The sequence below is a fragment of the Vitis vinifera genome, chromosome 6 (assembly GCF_030704535.1).
Source record: "Vitis vinifera cultivar Pinot Noir 40024 chromosome 6, ASM3070453v1".
Classification (NCBI taxonomy): Eukaryota; Viridiplantae; Streptophyta; class Magnoliopsida; order Vitales; family Vitaceae; genus Vitis; species Vitis vinifera.
This window is the reverse complement of record NC_081810.1, coordinates 21,004,828-21,032,587: the sequence shown is the minus strand read 5'-3', so window position 1 is coordinate 21,032,587 and position 27,760 is coordinate 21,004,828. Positions and strand designations below refer to the sequence as shown.

Sequence of the window (27,760 nt, the reverse complement as noted above, 5' to 3'; positions counted from 1 at the left end):
TTGTTTGGGTGCAGGTGAGTGCTAAGAAAATGAGTCTTTTTCCCTTAGGATGAGTCACAATTTCCCTATAAAGAAAGGCTCAATACCCTTTCTAATGATGTAGCTTTGCACTTCTAACAAATAGTTTAGAAGCCACAACTTTACTTAAAAAAATAGAAAGCCATGTGAAAATAGTACATTTGTGTCCTAATAACACAATGGTGAAAAAGATCAAAGCTAACTAACTAACTAAATAAATAAAAAGTTGAAGAGTGCTTGAATCAAATAACTACATATAAATGTGATTGATCATGCATGCTACAAACCGGCCTTTGAGCTCTTGAGCCCATTCATAGAGGTTCCTGCTAAGCACCATCCCCTCAATCCTTGATACCTCCCTCTCTCGTGGCTCACTTCCTATCCTACTAAAAACCCTCCATCAACAATGTTGTTCATAAACATTATTCCACATATAAATGACTAGTGATCATAATATCATCCAGCCGGAGCTTGATTGAGCTAATGCATTATATAAGCTCTTCATAATGGGAAGGAATCAACTTGAGCCACTAACAATTTGGCAAGTAAACCACTGAAAATTACCTAATCCAAAAACCAGAAAAAATCTCATTATCATTGAACCATAGGCTTGAAGCATATTGGTTGGCCCTTTTTCTTTCCTCTGGCATGCTTAAGAAATTCAAGCCAAGGAGTCGAACACAGCATTTCTCTTAGAGAGCAATGTGAACCAAAAACAAAAGTAGCATCTTTCTCATAGAATAATCTGAACCAGAAAAAATATGGCCATCCATAGCTTACTGGTGAAAAAGAGTGCTTGTAGCTCCATAGATACATGCAAGATTGAAGAAGCCGGTTAAGGACCACCCCTTTTCACTCCATACAATTCCCTCAAAGTCTCAATTGCTGGCTGAAAACCAGAGCGCAAAGGGACAACAGATACGACTCGCAGATGCTGTGCATTACCATTCTTTGGTTTGGATAGTGTCATTCTGAACATCTCTCCTTCTAGTACTTTACCAGCAGTCACAGCTACAGAGAACATCCCAAAAAAATAAATTAATGTTTCAAATTAAATAAAGAGCACTGCTAGGTATTAAAGTTGGAATGGTTTGGATGCAGACTCCATGGAAGAATGGCTTCTGATGGTTGTCTGCTTTTCCAAACAGTGGAAGAATGACTTCTGGTGGTTAACTTATGCATTATCACACATGAAGTGATGGCCAGGATTTGAATTCTTCCTCTACATTTTCTCAGCAATAAAAACAGGAAAAGGAATGGATATCCTTAATTTTCCCTGGAAACAGAAGGGAGGAAAAAGAAAAAAAAGAACAGGAACCACCTACTTGGTAAGGAAAAATGATTCTTTGAAAGACACATTGCAGAACATAAATGTCCCAGGACTATGACCTCTAATCTACAGAACCCTTAAGTAACCAATTAAGCATCCATTAGAGATCATATTCCCTAATTGTATGCATTGAGTGGAAAGGTTTTGGAGAAAGAAACGAGATTGCTAGAAACTTGTGTAATTTGTAATGAAGAGGAACCTGGAATAATTTGAAAAGACCCGTACACCAGTTTGGATTCCGCCCAAAAGTAGTGGCAAGGACAAAAATTTCCCTAATACCAAACAATGGCAAGAAAATAAATCCAATTCCTTCGATTTTCTGATTAGCTGATACTTCAAAATTCCAGAGTGCCCACAATCTCCAATAGAAAATTTTGCAATGGTAGAAAAGAGGGTTACCTGCAAAAGGATGAAGCTTGACAAAATCAAAAAACTCATCAGCAGAGCACCCAAACAACACCCTGGCTGCCCTATCAAAGCATATCACCACAAACACCTTTGTATCTGACGCTATAGACACCTGAAGGAAAAAAGAATTATCATATAAAATTTCATCAGCAGAAACGACGCCTGAGAAGAAAATATTTCCAGAAACCATTTACAGAGAAAAAAGTCAGAAAAAAAAAAAAAAGGAAACCCAGAAAGAGGGTCGCACAAGAACACGGAAGAGGCGTTTAGAAGGGGGTTTGGAAGAGTTGAAATTGCAGACATTGCAGAGAGAAGGCGTGGAATTGGTGGTGGCAGTGTCAGGAAGAGTCCTCTCGCATGCAGAGCAGACCCTATAGCAAAAGTTGGTGTGGTCCATTGCCACCAAACCGCACATCAATGTCCAGGGTTTATCGTCTTCCATAGTTCCTAGGGTTTCTTTTCTTAGGGTTCTACAGGAACTCTGCTGGAAAACGAAAGACCCAAAAAAAGGCTGAATTCCATTTGGATAAAATCAATTCAGAGTAAGAAAATAAATTTGAGAATTTATCTTTATTGTGAATTTCTGGGATTTCATTTTGTCGATTTTATTTTATAAACCCAATTTTAAATAAAACATAATTTATAAATATCAAATATATCAACTAATTAATTATATTTTAATTTTAAATATAATTGACTATAATTTTATTTTATTTTTATAACTAAGAACTTATCGTTACCAAATTCTTAGAACTCTTTATGAAGACCCAAATCTTGAGATGTTAATCTTCTTGCAATAAGAAGTAGCAATAAATTCAAAGTATCATTTAAAATTTTTAATAATGCCATATGATACAATATTTGACATAAAAATGAACAAAATTATAATTATTTTGAGTTAAATGCACAAAATTTGGACAAAAGTGAATAGACAACTAAGACAAGTAACAATACTGTCAACACCACAACCAAGACCAATGATTAATCTCACATTCTTAAAATCCAAATCATTAATAGAGACGACTAGGGAGATGCAAAGAACGATGTGAACTCCGATGATCACAACATCTACCATCCCCAACTTCAACTATATGATTCCTAAATCCCTGTCTCCTCCAGAGTCAAACTCAGTGATGTTCCTATGTACTTTTCAAATAAAAAAGGGAGTCTTTAAATGAAGATAACAAATATACTAGAAACACACCCACTGGGAAAGAGGGCAGACTTTTAGGCCTTCTCAGGCTTGAGCTGCTTGACAGTCTCCCAAGAGAAATCTGGGTCGTCACGGCCGAAATGCCCATACGCAGCAGTCTTCTGGAACCTGAAGTTGCCTCCTCTCTTCAGATCAAGGTTGATTGAAATCATCCCTGGCCTGAAGTCGAAGTTCTTCTTGATGAGAGCCAGTATATCCTTGTCAGGGATCTTCCCTGTTTTGTAAGTGTCCACAAACACAGACAAAGGTTCTGGAACACCAATGGCATAAGAAACCTGTACAATGCAGCGGCGGGCAAGCCCTGAAGCCACCACACTCTTTGCGGCCTGCCTGACAATATATGCACCACTGCGATCCACCTTCGTGGGATCCTTGCCGGAGAATGCACCACCACCATGAGCACCCCAGCCGCCGTAAGTGTCAATGATTATCTTCCTTCCTGTAAGCCCTGCGTCCCCATGAGGCCCACCAATGACAAAACGCCCTGACGGGTTGAGGTGGAAGATGGTCTGGTCATCCAGGTACTGAGGTGGAATGACTGGCTTGATCACATGCTCCTTTAGGTCCTTGGCTATCTGCTCATTTGTAACAGTTTCATCATGTTGAGTTGAGACGAGGACAGTGTGGACTCTGATTGGGACCATGGCTCCACCCTCGTTCCGGTATTCAACAGTCACTTGGGTCTTGCCATCAGGCCTCAGCCAGGGGCATGTCCCATTCTTTCTCACTTCAGTGAGTTTGGCTCCAAGCTTGGTAGCAAGGACATGGGTGAGTGGCATCAGCTCAGGGGTTTCATCTGTGGCATATCCGAACATGTGGCCTTGGTCACCAGCTCCGATCTCCTCAGGCTTTTTGGTGAGGTGCCCGTGAACACCCTGGGCAATGTCAGGGCTCTGTTGTTCAATATTGACAAGGACTTTGCAATTATCAGCATCGAGGCCCACATCAGCTGATACAAATCCAATGCCTCTGCAGGTATCACGGACAATCTTCTCGTAGTTCACTTTGGCCTTGGTGGTGATCTCACCAAAGACCATAACCATATTTGTCTTGGTACATGTCTCACAAGCGACTTTACTTTCAGGGTCTTGTTCCAGGCAAGCATCTAAGATGGCATCAGAGACTTGATCGCAGAGCTTGTCAGGGTGACCTTCATTGACAGACTCGGAGGTGAAGAGAAAAGTATCCATCACTGAACATGGCAGTGCATCCACAGAAGACTAGTGTTAGTTTTTCCGCTCATAAACAAAAGCTGAATCCCAAGAAAGACCTTATCCTAAATTTGCCATTGATATACAAATGCAGATAACTATATTTAATATCAGTTGGAATATCACAGTTTTGGTAAATAGAAAACATTGCTGCTCTTCAATTGATCTAAACAAACCACCATAGCCCAAAATCAAACACCCTTCCAGTCTAACTTACATTCATACTGGGGGCAGTTTCAAATGAATTAAAAGTGAAGATGATCGTGAGTAGTTTAGGTGTAATAGATTAAACAAACCATGGCCATGTTTTGGACTCAAAAAGCTAAAGAAAATCCTGAAAATAGTTTTCCAAAAGGAATCCATACGGAGCAAATTCAAGCATTTCCGATTCTTTTCTTTTCCTTCCTATCATTATGAGCCAATGATTTTGACCTTCCCAACCACAAAACTACCCTGTTTGAACCCAAATCCACAGCTCAATCAAATGCAGAAGCCCGCAATAGGGCCATGGTCTAAGTTGGGATTCACCCAGAACCATACACATGCATGCTATGGTGTGTTTGAATTATGGAATCAAAAACCTTTACTAGATTCTTAGGAGTCAAAGATGAGAAGAAAACCCAATTACCGAAATGAACCGGTGGGTCCAGAAACAAACCAAAATCACTACACAAACCAACATACGGTGATCAGATACATTCTTAAACACAAAAATAAGTGGAAAGAAGAAGACGAAGAAGAGGGCGTACCTGTCATGCAACGAATAACTGATCAAAAAAGAGAGAGGAAAGAAGGGAAGGTACGGTATATATGAAGGGATCCGAAGAAGAAGGTGAGGTTGGGGTTGGTTGAAGAGAGACTTACACTCGTCTGACTCGCTCCACGCACTTTGTGGCCGCCTTCTTCGGTGGAGCCATGGCGCTCCGCCACTTGTGCCGCCTCTTTCTATTCCTAACTGCTACTAATAAACTATAGGCTCTACGTTTCTAGAACGGTCTTAATTTATTACGTATATATATTTAAAATTTTAAAATTATTAAAACTTAATGAGACCATTTTTACTAATACAACATTTTATATTCTTAAATTATCACCCTTTATTTTTTTTCTCCCCTCTTTCCTCTCTCCTCCACGACCTCGCATCCCAATTGCACCATTTTTTTTAATTTTTTTTCTTTTTTTTTTTCTCAAACCCCACCCCACATTTTAGCATTTTTTTTTCTTTTATTTTCATCTTCTTTTTTAATAATTTTAGGCTTAACTCAACAATACTTTAAAACAAGTCAAAAAGGAAACTATAAATAAAATTTTATTTTTAAAATAATTGAGAATGGTCTTTTAAAAAGAATAAGAGAATTATTCTTAAAAACTATTTTTTAAGAACTTAACCATACTTATTTAAATTATGGTGTTAAAAAGCAAATTTCTTCATCATCAACTCCTTAAAAATTAGTCATTGATGGAATGATTTTTTTTTTTAACACAAATAATCATTTATATATTGCATAAGTGTTTTTATGTGTTGACAATTTTGAGTAAAAATTCTCATTGTGTTTTTCATAACGTAATTGCTTCAAATCTTCTCTTGGATTCTTATTGTTTTTATCTCAATTAAGTTTTAAACTTTTATTCTTTTAGCTTTTGTGTTTTAAATTGATTGACTCAATTTAGGATCAATCACATTAAAGGACAACAATATATTGATTATCAAATTTTTTTAGTTACATCTAATTGATCATAATTCCACTATGGTTAGATAAAGATTAAAAATCCACTATTTAAGTCCTATTTCAATATTAAGGTTTTAAGGCTATGAGGGCGAGGCTACCTCTTTGAGCTTTAATTTCGTTAGGGTTGTTTGGTTTGAGAGGAATTTTTGTAGGTATTAAATTGAAAATTCTCTTTTATGTGAACTAATTTCACTTAAAATGTTTGGTTCAATATAAATTCCATACCTACTATCATATTTGTCATATTTGGGGTAAAACTAAATTTGTTTTTTCTTATATGGATTTAAGAAGAGGTCACATTGAATTTGTTATAGACTCTAAGTATGCTCTAAAAGAAGAAGATGAGTGGTTGAAGTTGCAAGGTCTTAGTAAGAATTGATGAATTTGACCTTGATAAAATCTTATACACAATTGATTTCTTTATAATTAATGTTCTTGATCGCTTATAAGCCTATAATTTTTCATCTTTTAGAAGATTTTTCATATTAAATCTTACTATTATTATCTTTCTCTTTCTTCCATCTCATTTGTTCATTTCCATTTGTTAATCTTAGTTTATGAAAGTGTTATGGTTTCTTATGTGTTGGATGGTTGAAAAACGAGTTGAAATTTGTTCATGTATACCTAGGAAATTATAAGTATAATTTCTAAATTTGTTATAATGTTTAAAGGTATTAAAAAAAAAAATGTTTTGAGTGGTTGAAATATCTTGTAAATCTTGTTTGGAGGGTGTTAACTCATTTGCATGTAAATTGCATTGACTATTTTGTAAAAAGAATATTGGTGCATCCATCTGATACAATCACAAGGAGCTCACGAAAAAGTCAAATAAACTAAAGAAAAGAAAAGAAAGTTGCTAACACTTTGAGGGGTTAGCTCCTCTCACATAACTCTCAAGTTGATAATATTTTAATTGGTTGTTTATTCCATTGAAATAGATGCTTAAATAGAGGTATCTCTAATGTAAACTTCCTCCACAAAAGTAGGAACAAACTAGCAAGGAGATAAGAGTCCTTATTGGTTTCTTCTTTATTAACATAACTATGTAGAAACAAACTAGTAAGGGGATAGAGTTCTTATTGGTCTCTTCCTTATTAACTTAGCAACTTGAAAGAAATCCTTATCAACCTAAACTAGTTTAGGAAAAAAGGAAATTGACTGAATGTGTACCAGAAACAACTTTTTCCCCCTTAAGCAGCCACCTCATCCCTAAGATGAAATTTTGAAAACCTTTCTTTAAAAATATCTAGTGCTTCCCATGTCGCTTATGCTAGAAATAACCCTTGCCAATGAACCAAAACTTCTTACTTTCCCTTATGATGACGTTGAAAATTTTGGCAACGCTGAGCAATATTCTCCTATTCTATTTTTTTTTTTTAATTGTAAGACATGCAAAACAAAATGGAGCCTTGAAGTAGTATATAGTTTTAAATGATAAACGATCTTACTAATCCTTTCACTTACCTTAAAAGGCCCATAATAACAAGTTGAGAGTTTAAATTTTTTTCTCAAGGCAATGAATGTTTGATGATATGGTTGCAACTTAAGATACACATAATCCCCAAATTGAAACTCTCTTTTAGCGTGATTAGAATCATACAACCTTTTTATTGGAGCTTGAGCTTGAACAATACATTCTTGGACTTCTTTGAGGACTCGATCCCAGGAAATTAGTTCATGTTCAATAGCTTCCAATTTTGTAGCTCTTGGAATATAATCAATTAGTTGTGAAGGGGTTTTTTCCATATACAGCTTCAAAAGGGGTCTTTCGTGCTATAGATTGCCAACTAGTATTATAGCAATATTCAACCCAATACAAACACTTAAACCATTCTTTTGGTTGGGAACTTGTAAAACATAGAATGTACATCCCCAAAGTTTAATTAACAACCTTACTTTGTCCATCTGTTTAAGGATGATAATTGGAACTAAAATTGAAGAATGTTCCATTCAAACGAAACAACTCTTTCCAAAAGGCACATCTAAAAGTAAGGTCACGATAACATACAATTGACTTAGGCTGCCCATGCAACTTGAAAATATTATCAAAAAATAATCTAGCAACTCTTATTGTTGTGTAAGGGTGAGAGGAAGAAAATGAGCATATTTTGATAGTCTATCAACAACTGCCAAGATTGTTGTCTTATGAATAGAAAGTGGTAGCCCTTCAATGAAGTCGATTGAAATATCTTCCCAAATTTGAGAAAGAATGAGAAGGGGCTACAATAACCCAACAAAAGCTAAATTTTCATGTTTATGTCATTGACATGTATTACACCCATGAATAAACTACTTGATTTGATTTGATGCATTGGAAAGTTTTTACCTACACTTCATGAGTACTACCATGAAATTCATTGATAATGGTTGGTGCAAGTTTGGATTTAGGTGTAAGATAAATATGATCTTGGAATAAAATAACCCCATCAGCCACGTGCCAAGGTCCGATTGCCTTTCCTTATTGAATTCTAGAGTATAATTCTTGAAAGGTCAATGGTGTTGTCATTTGATATTTGATGGCTTCAAGCCAATGTGGTAACAACTATGTCAAAGCAAGCAAGGATCATTCAGTTGGTTTGGTCTCATAATGACAAGAAAGAGCATCAACAACTATATTTCCACCATCTTTCTTGTATTTAACATGGAAATCATAACCCATTAACTTGCATAGCCACCTTTGTTGAGTCATAATGGTGATTTTTTAAGTCCACAAGTGCCTTAAAATTTGATGGTCGGTACTTACTATAAAGTGTCTCCCTAACAAGTACGGCCTTCATTTTTTAATAACAAGAACCAAGCCTAAAATTTCCTTCTCATATGTTGAGAAGAGAAGATTCTTCCCATATAAAGCTTGACTAAAAAATGTTATATGTCTCTCCTGAAGTAAGACAATACCTTACACCCACTCCTAAAGCATCACATTCAACATTAAAAGTTTTAGAAAAAATCAGGTAATGATAATATTGGTGCATGAGTCATTGCTAACTTCAACTTTTGAAAGGCCTCATTTGACACTAAACTTCATTTAAACGTTTTTTTTTTTTTTGTTTAACATTTGAGTGAGAGGAGATACTATCTTACCATAATTCTAAATGAACTTTTTCTAGTAACTTGTAAGTCTTAAAAACCCACACAAAGCCATGACACTCTTCAATTTAGGCCATGACACCATAGCCTTCACATTGGATAGATCTATGGCAACATCTTGATTCAAAATCAAGTGCCTCAAATAATGTACTTGTTGTCTTCCAAACTTACACTTTTCACCTTTCATCTTTCACTTATGAGCTTACAATATATCAAAGAGTACTCTTAAGTTCTTTAAGTTGGCATCTCAACTTCTACTATATATAAGTGTATCATAAAAAAAGACTAATACAAATTTTTGTAGATAATTTTGGACTACCTCATTTATAAGCACTTGAAAAGTTGAAGGAGCATTAGTAAACCCAAATGACATGATCAAGAACTTGTAATGGCCTTGATAAGTCCTGAAAGTTGTCTTTTCAATATCACCAAAATATATACGCATTTGATGGTAGCTTAATTGTAAATCAAATTTAATAAAAAAATTGAGTACCCACTAACTCGTCCAAAAGCTCATTTATTACACATCCTTCAAGATGATTTTGTTTAAGGCCTTATAATCAATACACATCCTCCGCATACCATCATATTTTTTTAACCAAGAATACCGAAGAAGAGTAAGGGTTAGTACTTGGTTGAATAGTTCCTATCATTAAGAATTTCTTTGACCAATACCTCAAACTCATTTTTTTGACAATGAGGATAGCAATATGGTTGCATTGCAATTAGCCCATAGCTTGGAAAAAGTGGAATGTGATGGTCATGACTTCTTTGATGGGGGAACTTTGTAGGTTCAATTAAAACTTATTAATAGTCTTACAAAAATTGCTTAATTTCAATTTGAATGGAGCCATCGTTGCTCATAACCTCATTACCACCTATGAGTTGCACTATGACTCCCTTTTAAGATGCTAAAACTTTAGTTTATGTCGTGCCGACAATTCTCTTATCCCTTGAATTAGTGATACCTTTTAAAATTACTTTATTGTTGCTTATAGAAAACTTCATTAACAGCTTTTCAAAATCATGTTATATTGGCCCTAATGTCCTCGACCACTATGTACCTAATACAATATCATAGCCTTCAAATGGTAATATAAAGATATCAACCTCAAATGGTACCTCTTGAAGCTTGATAGGTACTTGTAGGCTACAAATTGGACTCATTAGCTTCTTTCCCGAAGTCATTAGGACCTCTAACTTGCTGTTGGAATTTGATTGTAAATTCACATATTGAGTTGTTCACAAACTAATAAAATTATGAGTGTTTCCCAAGTCTATAAGAACCCTCACTAAATGCCTTTTCAACTCACCCAAAGTTGCATGGTTTATGGTGCATGCATTCCTATCATAACATGAAAGGAAATTTTTGGTGCTAAGTCCTCTTCGCTATTTTCTATTTCCATTTTCACATCATCTTTGCCCTCTTCTCAACAAGTTTTTATCTTGAAAAGCCTTAGACAATTGTATCCAGGGTTTTATTTGTCATTACAATGAAAGCAAAAGCTCTTCTTCCTATTTTTTGTTCATTCCTCCAGTGTCATCTTCTTAATGGTGTTTGACAATGAATTATGGGTTGAAAAATTAGTAGCAGTGTAAAGAGGGTCTTCTGGTCTTGCAACTTGGGTAGCAGGGTGTCTTTGAGCCTGATCGTGACCTTCAAACAATTTCATTAACCCAATTTCCTTTGTCAATGGGGTAGGTCGATTTACTTGTACGTCAATGCTTATGCTATCCTTCAAACCAACTATGAAGGAATTGACATTTTATCATATGGAAGATGTGTAACTTTGGCAAACAGTTTTTCAAATTTACATTGATATTCCATGATCAAAGATGTTTGCCACAACTATTAATTCGCCAAAATGATGCCCAAATTGATTGGGTTTGAATATAGAGATCATCCCTAAAGTTTTCCCATGTCACATAGATAAGCTCTTGTTTTATCATTTGAAACCAAAGTTGTGCTTCTCCTTCTAGATTGAAGAAGCTAGAGTCACTCTATACAATTTTACAATTTTATGAAGCCTAAAATACTTGACCTTACATAACCACAATATAGGATCGTCTTTTTCCTCATACTCAGGAAAATCAAGCTTTATTGTCTATGGAATGAAGTTGTTCAAGGAGCAAGTTCCATGAAAAGAAGATTATGGTCCTACCTTTGATCTAGGTATGTTTGTTGAACTTTCACTCAAGACTAGAGTTATTCCTTTACCACTAATATGTTGTTGCAATTTCTTAAAACTTTTTGTTACATGATGCAAAAGGTCTTTATGTCTATTAGCAATCAATGCCACATCCTTTTCAATTCTTTTCACATAATCTAGAAACTCCATACTTAGCTCTGATACCAAAGATGATGCAATCACAAGGAGCTCACAAAAAAAGATAAATAAATTAAAGAAAATAAAGGAAAGTTGCTTACACTTTGAGGGGTTAACTTGTCCTACACAACTCTGTTGATAGTATTTTAATTGGTTACTTATTCCATTGAAATAGAGACTTAAATATAGGTATCTCCAATGCAAACCTCCTCCAAAAAAATAAAAACAAACTAGTGAGGAGATAAGAATCGTTATTGCTCTCTTCCTTATTAACCTAACAACTTGGAGAACAAACTAGCAAGGAGATAAAGTCCTTATTGGTCTCTTCCTTATTAACCTACCAACTTGAAAGAAATCCTTATCAACCTAAACTAGTGTAAGAAAAAAGAATATTGAAATAAAGCAAATTAAAAGATTACACGTGTGCTAGTAACACTATCCTTACATGTGTATTTGCTTGCTTGTTAAAATAAATAAATAAATAAATATACAATAAAAGACTTAGGGGTGTGATTAGCATTCTAGGAAATAATACCATATTAATTTAAAAGCATCTACTCAACCCCTCCATCCTCTCTCTTGGTGTTATCTAAAGTTTGAGATTTACGTACATATTCTTTTTCAAGATTACTTTCGTGGTGCTAGTTTCAACTCTTAAGTTCTAGTTCGCATCATTTTCAAAATGAATTATTTAAGTTCAATCAATGTTTGAAACAAAATGAAGTTATAATACCACTTAAACTATGTTTATCAACTCCATGGAAGAAAGAAATTTAATTTCAAAAATTTGTTCCCTCTCCTTATTCTATTTATATGCAAGAAAATGGTAAAAAACAAATTGAAGGTAGATATGTAACTTCACTTAAAGAATATGCTCATGTTTTACAAAGCTAATCTAAGTTTAGGATTCTGTTCCTTAAAGACCAAACTCATAATTGTTAATCGCTTCACTTTCGAGTGAGAAAGAGTTGTTAAGGACAAGTTGTATCTACAGCAGAATTAATTTATTAAAGACTTGATAAATTAGTTGTAAGTAGGTATTAACTTATATTATAAGAGACTTATTTGAGATTCATTACATAGTTTGTTGCAAACTAAACACAATATTTAAATTATTTCATCATTTATAATAAACATCCTCAAATTTTCTAATATCGTTCAACCCAACTTTGGATTGAGGTCAAACATGAGCTAAAATTATACTCTAAATATTTATATATTTATCCATTTTCATCAAAACACAAAATTTACTTTAATTTTGGCATCAATTTGTTGAGGACATTCGAAAAGAAGTGCAACACTTTTGGAAAATTTTTAAAATAAAATTTTGTTTTATAATTCTTATTTATCGGGAGAAAATGTAGGGATGATAATGAGACGGATTTTTTTTGGGTCCAGCTCCTTGCCTAATGGGATAGGTTTGAATTTTAATTAAACGAGTTTGAAAATTTTTTTAAAATCCGTAACGGGTTCTTGCCTTGTCCCGTTCCACCCCATCCGATTATATATAAAATTAATTTTTAAAATTAATTTAATTTAATTTTTATTTTACTATTTTTAATATATAGATAATAATAAATTTTTTTTATAATATAAGTGTGGACCCCGCATTTCAGCTCATGCGTTTCCTACTCGATGGTGAGCTCGATTTTTATTTTGAAAAAAATGATTTTTATTGGTTAAGAAAAATGACTCGGGGTCGCCACTTATTTTTGTTTTATTTTTGAAGGGTAAACAAAATAAGAAAGAAAAACCCTAGGTGTGACTCCTTGTTTTGGAAAAGGTGGTCTGTGAAAAACCGGATCGGGTTCGGGGGTCAGGTTACTTATCGGGAAGGTACGGTAAAGACCGTAGCACCCCTCTAAGTCCTTAAAGTCGGGTCTCTACTAATAAAATGAAGCTGACGTGGCAATTGATGTGTAAATCAGAGAATACCCAGAATGATTATGCACGTATAAAAATAAGAACACTCAATGAAGAATGATCAAAGTGAGAGTGGGGCATACCTTAGCATCAAACAATCAATGTGCTATCACAAAAAATTGGGTCAGTGTACAATAAAGAGCATAAACATAGTTCACATGTCACTAAATCGAGCACAAAAGTCATCACATGTCACAATTCATTCAAATTGATTTTTAGTTAAAAGAAAATTCTTTGATGTAGGGCCCCCACCAAAGCCCGTTTATTTTTGCATGAATTAATATCACAGATTCCATTATTCCGGAATTATGAAAAAAAAACATTCATGCCTGTTAAAATCAAGAGGAGCAGAAGATTGAGGGCGGAAATGGATCTGGCGAATCACGAGTGTCTAACGAGCCAAGCTACCCGGTGAATCTGAATTGTCGGCTGGATGCTCTCCGGGTAAGCGCTATCAGAGGATCCGGACATGTCTGACCGGGGAAGTTGAATCGCCCTCCTCTCCCATCCGGTGTCAGGCGTCGGATGTGAGATATCCAGAGAAGGTGGAACGCTGGCGGACAGAATTCCGGATGTGAGACATCCGGAGAAGGTGGGACGTCGGCCGGACATAATTCCGGATGTAAGACATCCGGAGAAGGTGAGATGTCGGCGGACAGAATTCCGGATGTGAGACATCCGGAGAAGATGTGATGTCAGCCGGACAGAATTCCGAATGTAAGACATCCGGAGAAGGTGGGATGTCGGCGGACAGAATTCCAGATGTGAGACATTCGGAGAAGGTGGGACATCGGCCGCACATAATTCTGGATGTAAGACATCCGGAGAAGGTGGGATGTCGGCGGATAGAATTCCGGATGTGAGACATCCGGAGAAGGTGGGATGTCGGCGGACAGAATTCCGGATGTGAGACATCCGGAGAAGGTGGGACGTCGGCCGGACAGGAATCCGGATGTAAGACATCCGAAGAAGATGGAACGTCGACCGGATAGAATTCATCCCCGGGTGGAATGATAAATAAATAAATAAATAAAAAAGAAATGCAGACACGACCCCACAAATCAAAAGCATGTGATGAATCTTCTCTCAAAATTTTCCAGAACAAAGATAATGAGTAAGTATACTCCAGGCATCGAGGATAACCCACAAACAATCAAGAAACAGAGGAGAGCAGTTTAAAATAGTCGGTGTAAACAAGTTGAAAGCCAAGTTAGAAATCAAGCACAACATGAGGCAAACGAACTCAGATTCCATAAGAACATAATAAAATCTCCAATGCTCGCATCCAAACACCAAAATAGAATCTTATCGATATCCAAAAACAAAATAGAGAAGGTAATGAACAGGGTCCATACCTAAAAAGCTTCCTCGTAGATGGAAGCTCACCTGACTTCTAGCCCTGCTTTTCTGACCCTTTTGGAAGATGCCCAGATCAGGACCTCTTTTCCAAAGGCTACTCTTCGAACTCTCCTCCTCCTCTCGTTCTCCCCCTCAACCGTTCTTCCGCCTTCCTTTCTTTCTTCGTCTCATCTTTTTTGCCAACCACTCTTCTGCCCTCCCATTCACCGGTCAGCAAGCATGGCTTGCCCGTCCCATCTGGCAGGGATTCATGGTAAGAGAGTGGGGGTCCCCCTCACACTTCAAAAGAATGACCCAAACTCTGCTCTCACAGCCCAAAAGCTCTTCTGAATATCCTCCCACGGGTATCCCCACCCCATTGCATTTCCAACCCACTACCTGATTCACTGACCACCCAACCAGGAAGCAGCATCTGGCTCTTTAAGAGCCCTCCACTTGGCAAGAAGTGTGACTTGCAGCAAATGAAAAAAACAAGCTCCATATGGGGGTCTACAATAAGTTATAAAAAATATAATTATTTAATTATTTATAAATATTTATTTTAATGTAATTAAAAAATTTAAAAATATTTTTTAAAATAATTCAAAAAATGTCAAATTGGGGAAGGTAAAAAATAAGATAGGATGATAATTATTTTGAATAAACTAAATGGGTTGGGATGGGATGACCCAATCCACTGCCATGCATAAGAAAATGTAATATAATTTCATAATTTAGAGACAGCTTAGCACCCGATAAAAACGGCTTTGGCAAAAACTGGTCTGCCCTCTATTCAAAATTTCATAGAAAACCCATCTAGCGACACCCACACTGAAGCAGGAATTCAGGTCTCCTCATCTGCTTCTATTAGATTATTATCTCTATTCTTTTCATGTTCATGTTTATTTTTTGCCTTATATTCATGTGGGTTGTTTTGATTCCTATGCTCTCTGCTCTGATTTTTTCTCACAAGTTCGGAATTTGTGATCTGGGTTCTGTTTGTTTGTTTGTTTTTTTTTTTTTTTTTTTTAATGTTATTCGTTGTTGATTTCTTTCTGATTCTGTTATGTTTCGCGGGTTGATTAGAGTCCTCCTGGAATGTGTATGTACCCTCCAATTTTCTGTTTTGGGTTATTGGTGTGAAAAGTTGGAGAATCATTATAATGTTTGCACCACATTTGTGTAAGAAAAAAAAAAAAAAAAAAAAAACCTTTCTTTGTGTGGGTTTGCAGTATATTCTGTGATTCCATACTGAACTTGTATGCAATGTGCATGTTTCTGCTAGATGAATGCAACTTGCTTTATTGAATTTCTTAAATGTGTTTTTTTGTTTTTTCTCCTTCCACTGTAGTTGTTATGGATATAGGATGCTGTTAAGCTCGCTGGAAAATCCGAAACGAAATCGGAGAATAATAGAGGATTATTTCTGGATTAATTGTTAAATTTCTGCGCTTGAGCCTTTTTTTTTTTTTTTTGAGCAATTAGGGGGGGAAAAGGGAAATTTTTTAGTTTTAAATATTCCTCTCCTCCATAATGAGAACTAGAACAATTACTAATTAAATTAGACTGGGATAATCATGAAATGTCCAGGCCACTTTAGAAGAGGCTGGACCCCAGTTCTGGAAACAACCCCCAAGCTCAACAAAAAGGTGTATCTTGTGATGTTCTTGGGGACTCCTTTAATGATATAATTCTTGACAGTTGAGATATAGCACTGGTTTGGGCTTCAATAGACAATCTATATTTCCATTGCTGGTGAGGTATTGATAGGAAAGGGAGCAAACTTGGGGCAGAGTAGATAGTAAGTTATGGCCAGGCATTCAGATATAAACTTTATTGTTAAAGGATGCATACCTGTTAGTTAAGGGGAATGGAACTCATAATTTCTCTTTATTACATAGAATAGATCATAAAAATGAAGAAAAGTGATAACTGTGCATTAGGAAGAGTCCTCTATCCGATTCATGTTTCCGGTTTATTAAGGGAAAGAATATGTTTGGTCTACTAATGGAAAGAATAAAAGAGGACACAAAATGACAAAACACATAATGAAAATAGTAAAGGAGATGTCCAAAATTATAAAGGAGGATAAAGAATGGAAATAATAAAGGAGAAATCATAAAGGAGGTTCACAGAGTTAAGTGCATAATGATAAAAAATCCGCTTCAATCAACATTTTTATAAATAAAGAGCAATAAAAAAACTAATAGTATTTTATTCTCTTAATTTAAGAAATAATATTTGTTTTCTTTAATTTAAAGATATTTATTATTCTGTTCTTTTTATAATCCACAATACATTTATACAATGTATAAATTTATGAAAAGAAAGAATAAAACTCACCACTTCCACTGTCAAATTATCAAACTCTTCAATGTCAGTAGGCAAACTAGAGCAGTGAAGCTGTCTCCTTTTACTATGAATTGGATTTCAATTTTAATCCATCTAAATTTATAAGTTAGGTATACCATTGCTCATTACTTGATTTTATCACAATTGTTTTACAGAAAAAAACTGTTTGTATTCTTGATGTCAATTTCATAGTTTTATAGTCAAACATTGAGGTTGTTAAGATTATTGAGGCTTTGTCACTTACAATAAGAAGAAATGAAAAAGATGAAGGGTATTTGGTAGCTTAACCTTTGTTTTCCCCCCCTCCTATGCAATTAACATGTTTTTTTTATGTTTTGAAACACTCTATCCTTTCTTTATTTAGCAGAACGAGTTCAGATCAAGAAATTACTTCTCTTCACTGTGATGCTCAAATGGAGCCTGACAGGTACTTTACTGCTTGAGTTTGTGTTTATGCGTATGTACTTTTAAAGAACTTGTGTTTATATCCTTGCATGGTTAGACTTAAAATCCACTTCTCTATTTTTCTTGCTTATAGTGATATGTTACTTTGCTAGACCTTGTCTCCTTAAGTCCAAGTGTTTTCTGCTTTATCCCTTTGGTAGTTTGGGTTGAAATCACCCGACTCTTCATTCTTCACCAATTTGATGAATAAGGTTTTAGTTGAACATTGCCTGATTTCCTAAATATTTTTCCTAAAGAGACATACTCGTTCAAAGTTTTAGGCATGTGAAATTTTGTTGCTTTTTGGTACTAAGGTGCAGGATATTTGAGAATTTCTTTCTCATGGAAACCTGAAAGAGGTTATTGTTCAGTTCTAGACCACTTGTTTCAACACCATGTTTGGAATCAATTGATATTACTCAGCAATGAATTCATAATTATGGGTGTTTGCATATCCTTGAATCATGTATAAAATAGTGACTACTAACTGCAATCAGCTAGTTTTCTTAATGGATGTGAAATACCACTTAATTTTTCGGAAAATGAACTGTCTAGTAGACTAGTTGAGATTCAAAAATTTCAGTGGACACTTGCTTTCTTGCAGTTGCAATGACTTATTCATCTCCTAACTTTCTCTACTTTTGACTTTTCATGCATATTTCATGAGTTTGCTTGGTGCTTTTTCATGGCCCCATGGGTTATAAATTACATACCATTTTTCAGTATATCATATCAAGGATTGGTTAATTATAGGTATAGTTCTCTAATAAAATGAAGCAGTCTGTCTTACTTAAATTCCACTTGTGATGATGGTTTATATTGTTTATTTGAACTGTACCATCTTTATAATCGTGACTCATGAACTCACACAGCTTCACATGGTTAGTATTGCACTATTTTATTTTATATTATCTATCATCTCAAGCTGCTTGTAGTTCTAAGGAACTAATTTTAGTATTCAACAAGAAATGTTCTTTACAATGTGTAAATTTGGCATGCCAGGCTAAACTCTCCAAATACATCAGCAATTATGTTTGAAGTTCTGGGTCATCAATTGCAGTTTTCTCAGGTTTGTTACATTTCTTTTGAAATAGACAAGTCAAATGTGGTGGTAATTGCAGCAATATTAAGTCCATATAAGTTTGAATTTCATTTTTTTTTTATAATAAAATGGACCAATTCGCCGATGAAGGGATCATCTAGCAAGGAGGCTCTGGCTTATGCTGATTTCACTTTATACAATTGGATGCTCATTTGTCTTGTTAAGAAAGAATCTGACAGTTTGGATGTAGGCTAAAACATTTCTTGTATACTTTCTTCCTCAGTAGGTTATGATTTTAATATCCACAACGTAAGGAGGATAATTAGTTAAGAAGTTTTAGTTATATATGAATCTTAAACTGTTATTGAACTGGAGAAAAGATATCATTTTTGCTTAGGAGTGGCCAGAAGCTAAGAACTCCTTGGAGATGTTAATGATACTGGTTGTATAGCCCACCTGGCCAATACAACGGTGGTTGAGACCCAGAATTGGTGGATTGGGTTCTCGTGTTGCTTGACAAAAAAAAAAAAAGATTATTTTTTATTTTTATTTTTTTTAAGAAAAGGGAATTCTTAATGAAGGCATGTTTGCCAATTTAGCCCCTAGGTGTCCTGATTTACATTACAAGTTCTATTATTTTTATCATCAGTTAGCTTGTATAAAGTTCATAGCAGAATATTTTAAGGATTATGTTGGTTATATTAATTCTCTAGCACATCTCTTTATAACTTCCCTGATGCTGCCAATTTTTTCTTCTTGTGGTAGGATCCCAATTCGAAGCATTTAGGAACTACGGTTTGGGATGCATCAATGGTATTTGTGAAATTTCTGGTAATGTCTATTATTCATTTGAGAATTTTAGCATTATTTTCATCCATGGGTTACCAATTCAAAATTGTTGATCTGTTGAGTTGTGTTCAATTTCTATGCAATCTGGGTCTTGAGGGCAAGGGCAGGGTTTCCACCTCTTGCTTTTGTAGGGGGCTCAGCCTTTTAAGTCCCATCTTAAGTGCCTTTAAGCCATTAATCAGGATTTAGTTGCTTATTCCCAGTGAGGGGAAGAACTAGAGTCTTAAGAGAAAGTTGCTAAAATCAACTGTTACCTTTCCTGAGAGAAAGAGTTGCTTAAAGCTATGTTCTCGAGTTGAGAGTTGCCCAAAGTAGTGCCCTTCCTCTCCTGTGCATAAGAGAATCATAGCGATAAGAGAAATTCCTGGTGTTCTTGCTGATTTGCCTATCATAATAGCAGTTTTTGGATGCAGTCCCCTTCCTTTTGATCTCTTTTCTCTGATTTTATCTTAGTTTGAGATCTCAGTTTGAGTGTTAGCAAGGAGCCGTACCCTACAGCTCCCAACTCTTAGTAATTGGGATAAGGCCTTGTTAAGGTGTATTCAATAATGGAACATTGCAAGATTGAAATTGCATAGATGGATTCAGGCCTCATTTTGCACAATTTGTATTCTTTTTTCCATCAAAGCAAATAAACCAGAAGAAATTTGGGGCATAAAATAGCCACACCATGAAGGTGCAGAGGTGGGGCTGAGGTTGGATATTTTTCCATGTGGAGACCATATTTTCTGTTTTAGCTGGAATATATCTGTTGCACCTTTACCCTCTGGAATGGAAGATGGCCTTTAATGATATTATTAGGTATTAAATTTGGACTCTGCAATCTGCATGGGTCATGAGTTGTGGACTTACATTGCTTTCTGTGTGATACTGTATTCTTCTAAATCTGCAAAGTTGCACTTGTTTGAATCACTCAGGAGAGGAATTGCAGAAAGGGAAGGTTTAGCCCATCTAAATTGAAAGGAAAACGTGTTATTGAACTTGGAGCAGGTTGTGGAGTAGCTGGATTTGGTGAGTTGCCTCTACTTTTGTTTAATTTTCCATGGGTGTCATTTAGATGATGGCCAGTGGTATGCGTTTTATTTTGCATGTGTGTATGTGTGTGTTTTTCCTCCCCTTTTGGGGCATGAACTGGCTCTAATATACTGGAATTTATCAGGTAAGGCACTACTTAATATGACATTGGCTGTTTTTTTTAGGCATGGCATTGCTAGGATGTGATGTAGTTTCAACAGATCAAACTGAAGTTTTGCCATTACTAATGAGAAATGTTGAACGTAATACTTCAAGGATCATGCAGATGAATCCTGGTTCAGGTGCAATTCTAACCATCACCAATCCCTTCAAGTCCATGAATAATTTATTTTTAGTTCCTTTTTAAAGGTTATTTTTCTTTTTCTCTTTCTTTTCTACTGTACCCTGTGAAAAGTCTAATTTGTTCACTAGTGTTTGTAAATGTGTCTGAGCTGAATATTATAAAAAATGAAGTTAGATAAACCATTTTTCAGTACTTTTAGCAGCTATGACATAGAAGGTTTTACTTGGAGTTGCAATTAATGTCATCAGTGAATTTGGTTCTTATGGTAGTTACTGCTCTCTTACATGGTACTTTCCATTCCTTGTAGATTCATTTGGTTCTGTCGAGGTAGCAGAGCTGGACTGGGGAAATGAAGATCATATAAAGGCAGTTAATCCACCATTTGATTTCATTATTGGCACTGATGTTGTAAGTTTACTGGATGAGATTCTTTTTTTGCAAAAAAAAAGAAGGTTACCATGACTTACTTTCAGTCTCATTTTCTGAAAAGAGTGAATAAATAATTTTATTGCTTCAAAAATTGTCTCCATGCTGGTAGAATACTCTAATGGATCTATAAAATCCAACAATTCTGATGAGCAAACATGTCATTGCAATTAGGAAATTATATGGTACTGAACCATGCCTTTTTGGTACCATTCGTCTGGACTCTGAAATGCAACCATGAGGTAAACTTCCTATTGTAAAGCTCCCAGATATAAAGAAAGTGACCAATCTTAACTCCAAATCTACTGGTTATATTTAATTTCTGTATGGCACCAAAATGGGTACCAGAGATTGACCCTTGCAAGTGTTGTTGGGTACTTCTGTGCTTATGCTTTAAACCCCATTTGTTCTTGGAATGGGAATTTATCATACACTATAACTTTTTACTAGAAAGAGTGTTCGTAGTTATTATAATGGTTCTTTGCATTATGTTATACCATTGCAGATAGACCATGATTCACTCATCTAAATAATATTGCTCATTAGTTGACAATTGAAAAATTGATCAATTTTGATAACTAAGGAGTCATTCTATCCTTGAATTGTATCACTTGTTTGTTGTTTGAATTCTAGTTAATTTGCCATTATCATTACAGATGTCACTTTGCAGTCATTCAGATGCTCTCTTTGTTATCTGTTATATTGAGATAACTAAAGCATAGTAATCCATTCTATATTTAATATCATTCAACCAAGCAAATTCAAACATTTTGGATTTAAGGTTTATGCAGAGCATCTCTTGGACCCACTATTGAGGACAATATTTGCTTTATCGGGACCAAAAACCACAATTTTGGTAAATCATCTTCTGATTGTTTTCATTTTTAATATTGTCTTTAAAACCAAAGACATGCCCTCATTATTGATTTTTCATGTAGCTGGGATATGAGATCCGTTCAACTAATGTCCATGAACAAATGCTTGACATGTGGAAGCAAAATTTTGAGGTGAAAATTATTCCTAAAGCAAAGGTATATGTTTAACTTGAGGAAGGTTTTTATTCTGAAGTATTGTGAGCTCCAAATTTGCCTAATGTTTGGCAATGGTGTTCATGAATTTATGCTTCAGATTTGAGTGTTCCACCTCGAATGATACCAAGGCTTTGTGTTGATGAAAACAAATATCTTTGGAACTGAACTAGACAATGTCATTCCTTGCAGATGGACAGGAAGTACCAACATCCAAGCATCCAGCTTTTCATTATGGGATTAAAACCCTCAGCAGAGACTCCAGAGACTTCATCCTCCCCAATCAATTGGGAAACAAATGAGATTGGAACAAGAGAAACTGAAAATAGTCAGGATAAGAATGGTGATAGTAGCAATGAAACCATTGAATCAGTTGATTTTGTCAGTGACAAGGTGAAGGAAGATGGCATACTGCTGAGAGGACTTCAGAATGGGAAGCTAAATGAGTGGGAAGCAAGGAGATATGGCTCTATGGCTGCTCGTCTTCTTCGAGATGTCAAGATAACTTAAATCATTCAGTTTTAGCATCTTTAATTTAGGTTCCTGTCATGGTTGTATTCATTCTTTGGTGCTAAATTCACTTGCCAATGTGCAGAAGCTACTACTTTTTCTTTCTTAGGTGTCAAAGATGCAAAAGCACCTAAACCCAAAGATCAAACATGATTTACAATACAAAATCAGAAACCATTGTTAGTAAGCTGCATAGCATACCCTTACGCTTCTTCTACTTGCTTGGCTAATGGTATGCTTTGTATGGTGATATAAAATGAAGGTTGGTTGGGTAGCTTTCAAGGATAGAACAAGTTTTAAGGTGGGTTTAGGGAACAAGGTGAAGTTCTGGGGGCACAAGTGGTTTGAGGACACACATTTTGAGGGAGTCTTTCCCAAAACGCTATTTTATATAGCCTCTTAAAAAAATGCTTGGGTGGTTGCCGATTGGGATGATTGTAGTTGGAGCCCTAGGTTTATAAACTGGTTGCATAATAGGGAATTGGAGGTAGAAGTCCTTTTTGGAAGGTTGTATGTACATTCCTTTAGTATGGGTAATGAAGATAGCATAGTATGCTCGGTTACAAAAAATGGTAGTTTCTTATACAAGTCCATCAATTCCTGTCAAATAGGAGGATAGAGTTGTTTCCTTATAACAGTACGGAATTTTTGGGTGTGATCAAGAGTTATCTTCTTTGCATGGTAAGCAACTTGGGGTAGGATTTTAATTCTAAATCAACTCAAAAGGAATTAGAAAGATTCATAAGTAATGCTACATGTATAAAGTAGAAGAAGAAATGGTTAACCATATCCTCTTTCATTGTTTGAAAGTGGGCATTTTGTGGCAATTGATTTATTTTCTTTTTGGTGTACAATAGGAGATGTGCTCTTCTTTTAGGGGTGTTCTGTTGAACCAACATAGATCTTTTGTAAGAAAAAGAGAAAAAAAGGTTTAGAAGGTTACTTTTTGTTGGAAAAATAGAAAAAAGACTGGGAAGGCTACTCCCTTACCCTTGTTTTAGAGGGAGAGAATAATAGGGCTTTTGATAATTGTAAAACCTTGAACCAATCGATTAAAAATTCCTTCTTATATCTTTTTTGGGATTGGGTTAGAGTGTATACCGAGGATTGTCCCTTTTCATTGATGGACTCTATGGATTGCTTAAGCTCTATGCAGAGCACAATTGCTAGTTTTTATGTCTTTGAGCTGTTTTTTAGCCTTTTAGCTACTTTGTAAACATCTTGTTTTTCTGTTTAATACAATCTTAAAAAAATAAAAGGTTGGTAATAATTGCACAAACACAAACGCCTTCACAATCTACTTCTACATGATCTTGGGAATTGCAGATAATAACAATTGGAACATTGAATAAGCATACTAGAATTCCTTCCCAATGGACTTTTATGTGATCCTACTTGTCAACTGGAATTATAGCCACAGGGAGAGGTCACAGGTTTGAGCGGCTGAACCCTTTCAGTTTTGGGGTGTGTGGGAGCCGTGGAAGAACCCCCCACAGGAAAGTGCGCAAACTTCTTTACAGTAAAAAGACCAAACCAAAACATACTAGGCACAAGTTACTGAAAATGGAAGCCCGGGGATCCTGTTCTTGCATGGGAAATTCTATCCAGAAAAAGCTAAATTGTGGAAACCTGAGAATGGTTGGGTGAAATTTGCCGAAGAAATTGGCTCCCATTGAGGTGTGCGTGACTTGCATTGAAGTGAGCCTGACTGCCATTGGGGTAGGGTTGACTGCCATTGACGTATGGTTGAGAGCTCAAGCTTGTATCAGATATGTTGCTCAAAATGGAAAAAGGATCCATATGAATACCCAAATAAGAAATCAATGGGTCTGCTCGAGACCTGTCAACAACAAACCTCAACCCCTGGGTTTCGACCTTGGGAAATCTTAGGAGCCTTTTATATCCCACTGTTGTGCCACTAATCAATCTTTTCCAATCCCTTTTCTCATCAAGGATATCGAGATGGAACTCACTAACCCGCTGCCCCATGTGAATTGGCTCTTGAACTTGCAGAACATTGAAAGATACAAATTCTTCAAAGTCAAAATATAAAACCCAATCGGATTGATCCTCCTCAGGAGCCCAATAGGTGTATATTCCTTCTTCCAGGACATTGTGGCAGCTGAACTGAGGTCCTCTTGTACTGCTGGCACTTGGAATACCATTCTCTGCAAGGTTGTTGGAAAATATGGCATTTCGTAGTTCATTAAATTCTTGGAGCACTTGTATATCTTCATCTGATATGAGACCAGAAGTGTTTGGGGGCACATTCAGTAAAAAGTGACAGTTTCTTCCAACTGAACTGTAGTATATGTCAAGAAGGGTCCTTGCAGACTTTGGAGATTCTGATGCATGCCAAAACCAGCCGGGTCTGATGGAGACATCACACTCTGCAGGTACCCAGTCGTGCCCACATGGATCCCCTCTTCGTAAATATCTGTCAATCATATCAGAAGTAGTAAAATGAGACTTAGCAATTGATTTTCATTCCCCTCATATTTTCAGATGCAAATGGACAGAGCTTCTGGAAAGGCTCATGGAGAATAAATGCCTCAATGAAGCTCCTAAATGATTTGAGATATCATCATGGATTAATGAATATAACAAACAAACAAACAAACAAATATAGTTTGCCTATATGATTGAGACAACGAGATGAAATTCACAACTGCAATACATGGAAGACTCCCAATGGAATAAGAACTAATGAAATGATCTTAATTGCACACTACCTTTAGATCAATTGACATGTTTCTTTATGGTAAAAATTTGAGTCCATTAGTTGAGGCAGTGAATTCTAATTAGAATCTAGACTAAGGAAAGCAAGAGGCTTGTCGAAGAAGTCATGCAAGTTTAATAAGGCTATACCCCCAATTACAATGCAAATGTCAATCACTGATCCTATGTGAAATGGTACAAATCTCTCTCTCTCTCTCTCTCTATATATATATATATCACTAAAAGCAGGATTATTCATACAAATGCAGGCATTAGAATGTGCCTTCTTTTACCTGGCGATAAACAGGGGGCCAAAAAAAGAAACTACACAAAGGATGTATTCCCAAAAACTGAAATAAATTTCTATGTATCAAATCATACCGAACCACACAAAGAAAATGTAGATGTCTCTTTTACAACATGAATAGTAAATGAGTTAGGATATCTACATGTAGCTATCTTTTTAAAATGCTGGAAAATCCTATTATTTTGGTTTCAAGAAAATAAAAATCATTAATAGAAGTGAAGATTGGAAAAAAAGAACTAACGGGTAATCAGTGCCACCAATCGTTACAGCACTACGGTTTAAAAGTGACCAGCAAGTAGACCCAGCAACACCAGCCTCATCTCCTATCCATCTTGTGTCAGGACCAGCATCGGAAAAAATGACAGCCTCCGGCTGGAGCTGATGAATGAGACTAAACCAACAATCAAAGAAATACTCCATGTCCTTCTCCCCCGCTCCTTTTGCACCGTCTAAAAACACATGCTTGATCACTCCATATCTGCTCCAATTTCAAAAAACACTCATCTCAATTCTCAGAAATACAGTGGTCCTGTTTGTTTGAATAAAAATCAAATAAACAGAAGAAAAAAAAATGTGTGAAATGTGCTGGTGCTAATAGATGAGTCAGCTTATCATTGGGAGCATAAGATCACTATACTCGATCAATTTAGGACATCTGCAGAACTTAGTATAAAAAAGTTACCTAGACTGTCAGTTACGGTTTGGAGCATGATCTGCAAGATTTATTTTTTCCAAATTCCAAAAGGAGTCTAATTTGAATTCAAACCCCAATTTGGAAATTTTCCAACGGCAGTCACCAAGAAATTGAAAAATCACTCAGTTAACTCTCGGAACACAGAACAAAACCAAATACCTGAGTTCCCAAAAAAGGCCCCAAAAAAAAAAAGAAAAAGAAAAAAAAAAAAGAAAAAAAGAAAGGAAAAGGAAAACAGAATCAATCAGACTTAATTAACACAGATAAATTGATACTGAAAACTTGAGTGATAATGAAAAAGGAAAAGAAAAAAAACTTCCTTATCTGCTCAAAATCCAAACAGCCCATTTAAGATTTGCAGATGATTCAATTGCACCAAAAGTGCAAATAACACAAAACAGTCCGCTCAATAACAGCTCAGAATTCTCCTGATGAAAAACAGTGATCATGTAGAAGTAAGAAGCTCAGGACATGTAAGCAAAACAATGCCTCAATAACAGCTCAAAAATCAAACAACCCAATCAACAAGGGTTCCAGGAAGTTAAAAACCCCAATCCAAAATGCAAATTCTTAGGGAAAAACAATCCATCAGGTGGAACCTCAGAACTTGATAAACCCAATAATTGCTAAAATATCAGACAGCCCAGATGCCAAATATCACAGAAAACCGAAAATTCAACCAAATTTACCTTGTCAGCAACTCAGTCATCTGCCCCATATAGTACTCATTGTACTCCAGAGTCTTCCCATAGCACTCCTCATGCCGATCCCACGGAGAAAGATAGAGCCCCAACCCGATTCCCGCTTCTCTAGCAGCCTCAGCCAATTCAGCAACAACATCACCAGTCCCGCCCCTCCATGGACTCGATCGCACCGAATAATCAGTGTAATTGGACGGCCAGAGACAGAATCCATCGTGGTGTTTAGCCGTCAAGATCACCCGTGAAAATCCCGAGTCCTTGGCGACCTGGATCCACTGAGAGGCGTTGAAGCGAGTGGGGAAGAAGACGGAAGGGTGGGCGTGGCCGGAACCCCATTCGGAGTCGGTGAAGGTGTTGGGTCCGAAGTGGAGGAACATGGCCATGTTACCTAGCTGCCATGAGAGCTGCCGTGAAGTAGGGAGGGGCAAAATGGGAAGAGGAGGTGGTTTCCGGTGTGAAGAAGAAGATAAAGGTGTCGAGGATAACAGTAAGAGGAGGAAGAGAATGAAGGTGGGTGTGGCGAATTTGGGGTTTTGGGTTTTGGGATTGTGAGAATTTTTCATCATCTTCCTCTCTGCGTTGAGGCAGAACGGTTTCTACGTCGAGTTTCAGAAGAGACTTTGGGTTGGAGTCTTTCTTTGACCAACGAAGATGCACGAAGGAGGTTGCCATGTCATCATCCCTTCCATTACGGTTTTCTTAAACAAATTTACAGCTTTTTGAAAAAAAAAAATTTAAATAAATAAATAAAGGTACTCGAATTTCTTTTGGCCCCCCACATAATCA

General features: G+C 36.1%; 4 protein-coding genes across 6 annotated transcripts; 1 reads left to right on the top strand and 3 right to left on the bottom strand.

The window, feature by feature from the left end:
• Positions 1-100: 100 nt before the first annotated feature.
• Positions 101-2,323, bottom strand: LOC100241419 (uncharacterized). The gene is made up of 3 exons (XM_002273272.4): positions 2,004-2,323; positions 1,748-1,868; positions 101-1,029 (listed from the first exon to the last, which is right to left on the bottom strand). The coding sequence occupies exons 1-3, from the start codon at positions 2,196-2,198 to the stop codon at positions 854-856; spliced, it is 492 nt and encodes a 163-aa protein (XP_002273308.1). The 5' UTR covers positions 2,199-2,323; the 3' UTR covers positions 101-853.
• Positions 2,324-2,565: 242 nt separating this feature from the next.
• Positions 2,566-5,106, bottom strand: LOC100263678 (S-adenosylmethionine synthase 1). Its single transcript, NM_001397828.1, has 2 exons — positions 4,930-5,106; positions 2,566-4,161 (listed from the first exon to the last, which is right to left on the bottom strand). Exons 1-2 carry the CDS (start codon positions 4,934-4,936, stop codon positions 2,984-2,986), a joined length of 1,185 nt encoding a protein of 394 aa, NP_001384757.1. The 5' UTR covers positions 4,937-5,106; the 3' UTR covers positions 2,566-2,983.
• A 10,209-nt stretch (positions 5,107-15,315) lies between these two features.
• LOC100258529 (uncharacterized) lies at positions 15,316-22,741 on the top strand. 3 transcript variants are annotated; one of them, XM_010653479.3, is made up of 10 exons: positions 15,316-15,433; positions 17,302-17,364; positions 18,384-18,450; positions 19,189-19,254; positions 20,190-20,283; positions 20,472-20,588; positions 20,898-20,998; positions 21,798-21,872; positions 21,955-22,047; positions 22,237-22,741. In XM_010653479.3, the coding sequence occupies exons 2-10, from the start codon at positions 17,351-17,353 to the stop codon at positions 22,552-22,554; spliced, it is 945 nt and encodes a 314-aa protein (XP_010651781.1). In that variant the 5' UTR covers positions 15,316-15,433; positions 17,302-17,350; the 3' UTR covers positions 22,555-22,741. The 3 variants fall into 3 exon arrangements, with proteins under 3 accessions (XP_010651781.1, XP_019076231.1, XP_002273361.1); XM_019220686.2 differs by having other exon boundaries at positions 15,318-15,433; positions 17,305-17,364; positions 21,955-22,023; XM_002273325.5 differs by having other exon boundaries at positions 15,319-15,433; positions 17,305-17,364.
• Positions 22,742-23,843: 1,102 nt separating this feature from the next.
• LOC100255173 (alpha-L-fucosidase 1) lies at positions 23,844-27,760 on the bottom strand. Its single transcript, XM_002276095.5, has 3 exons — positions 26,963-27,760; positions 25,821-26,057; positions 23,844-24,991 (listed from the first exon to the last, which is right to left on the bottom strand). Exons 1-3 carry the CDS (start codon positions 27,538-27,540, stop codon positions 24,169-24,171), a joined length of 1,638 nt encoding a protein of 545 aa, XP_002276131.1. The 5' UTR covers positions 27,541-27,760; the 3' UTR covers positions 23,844-24,168.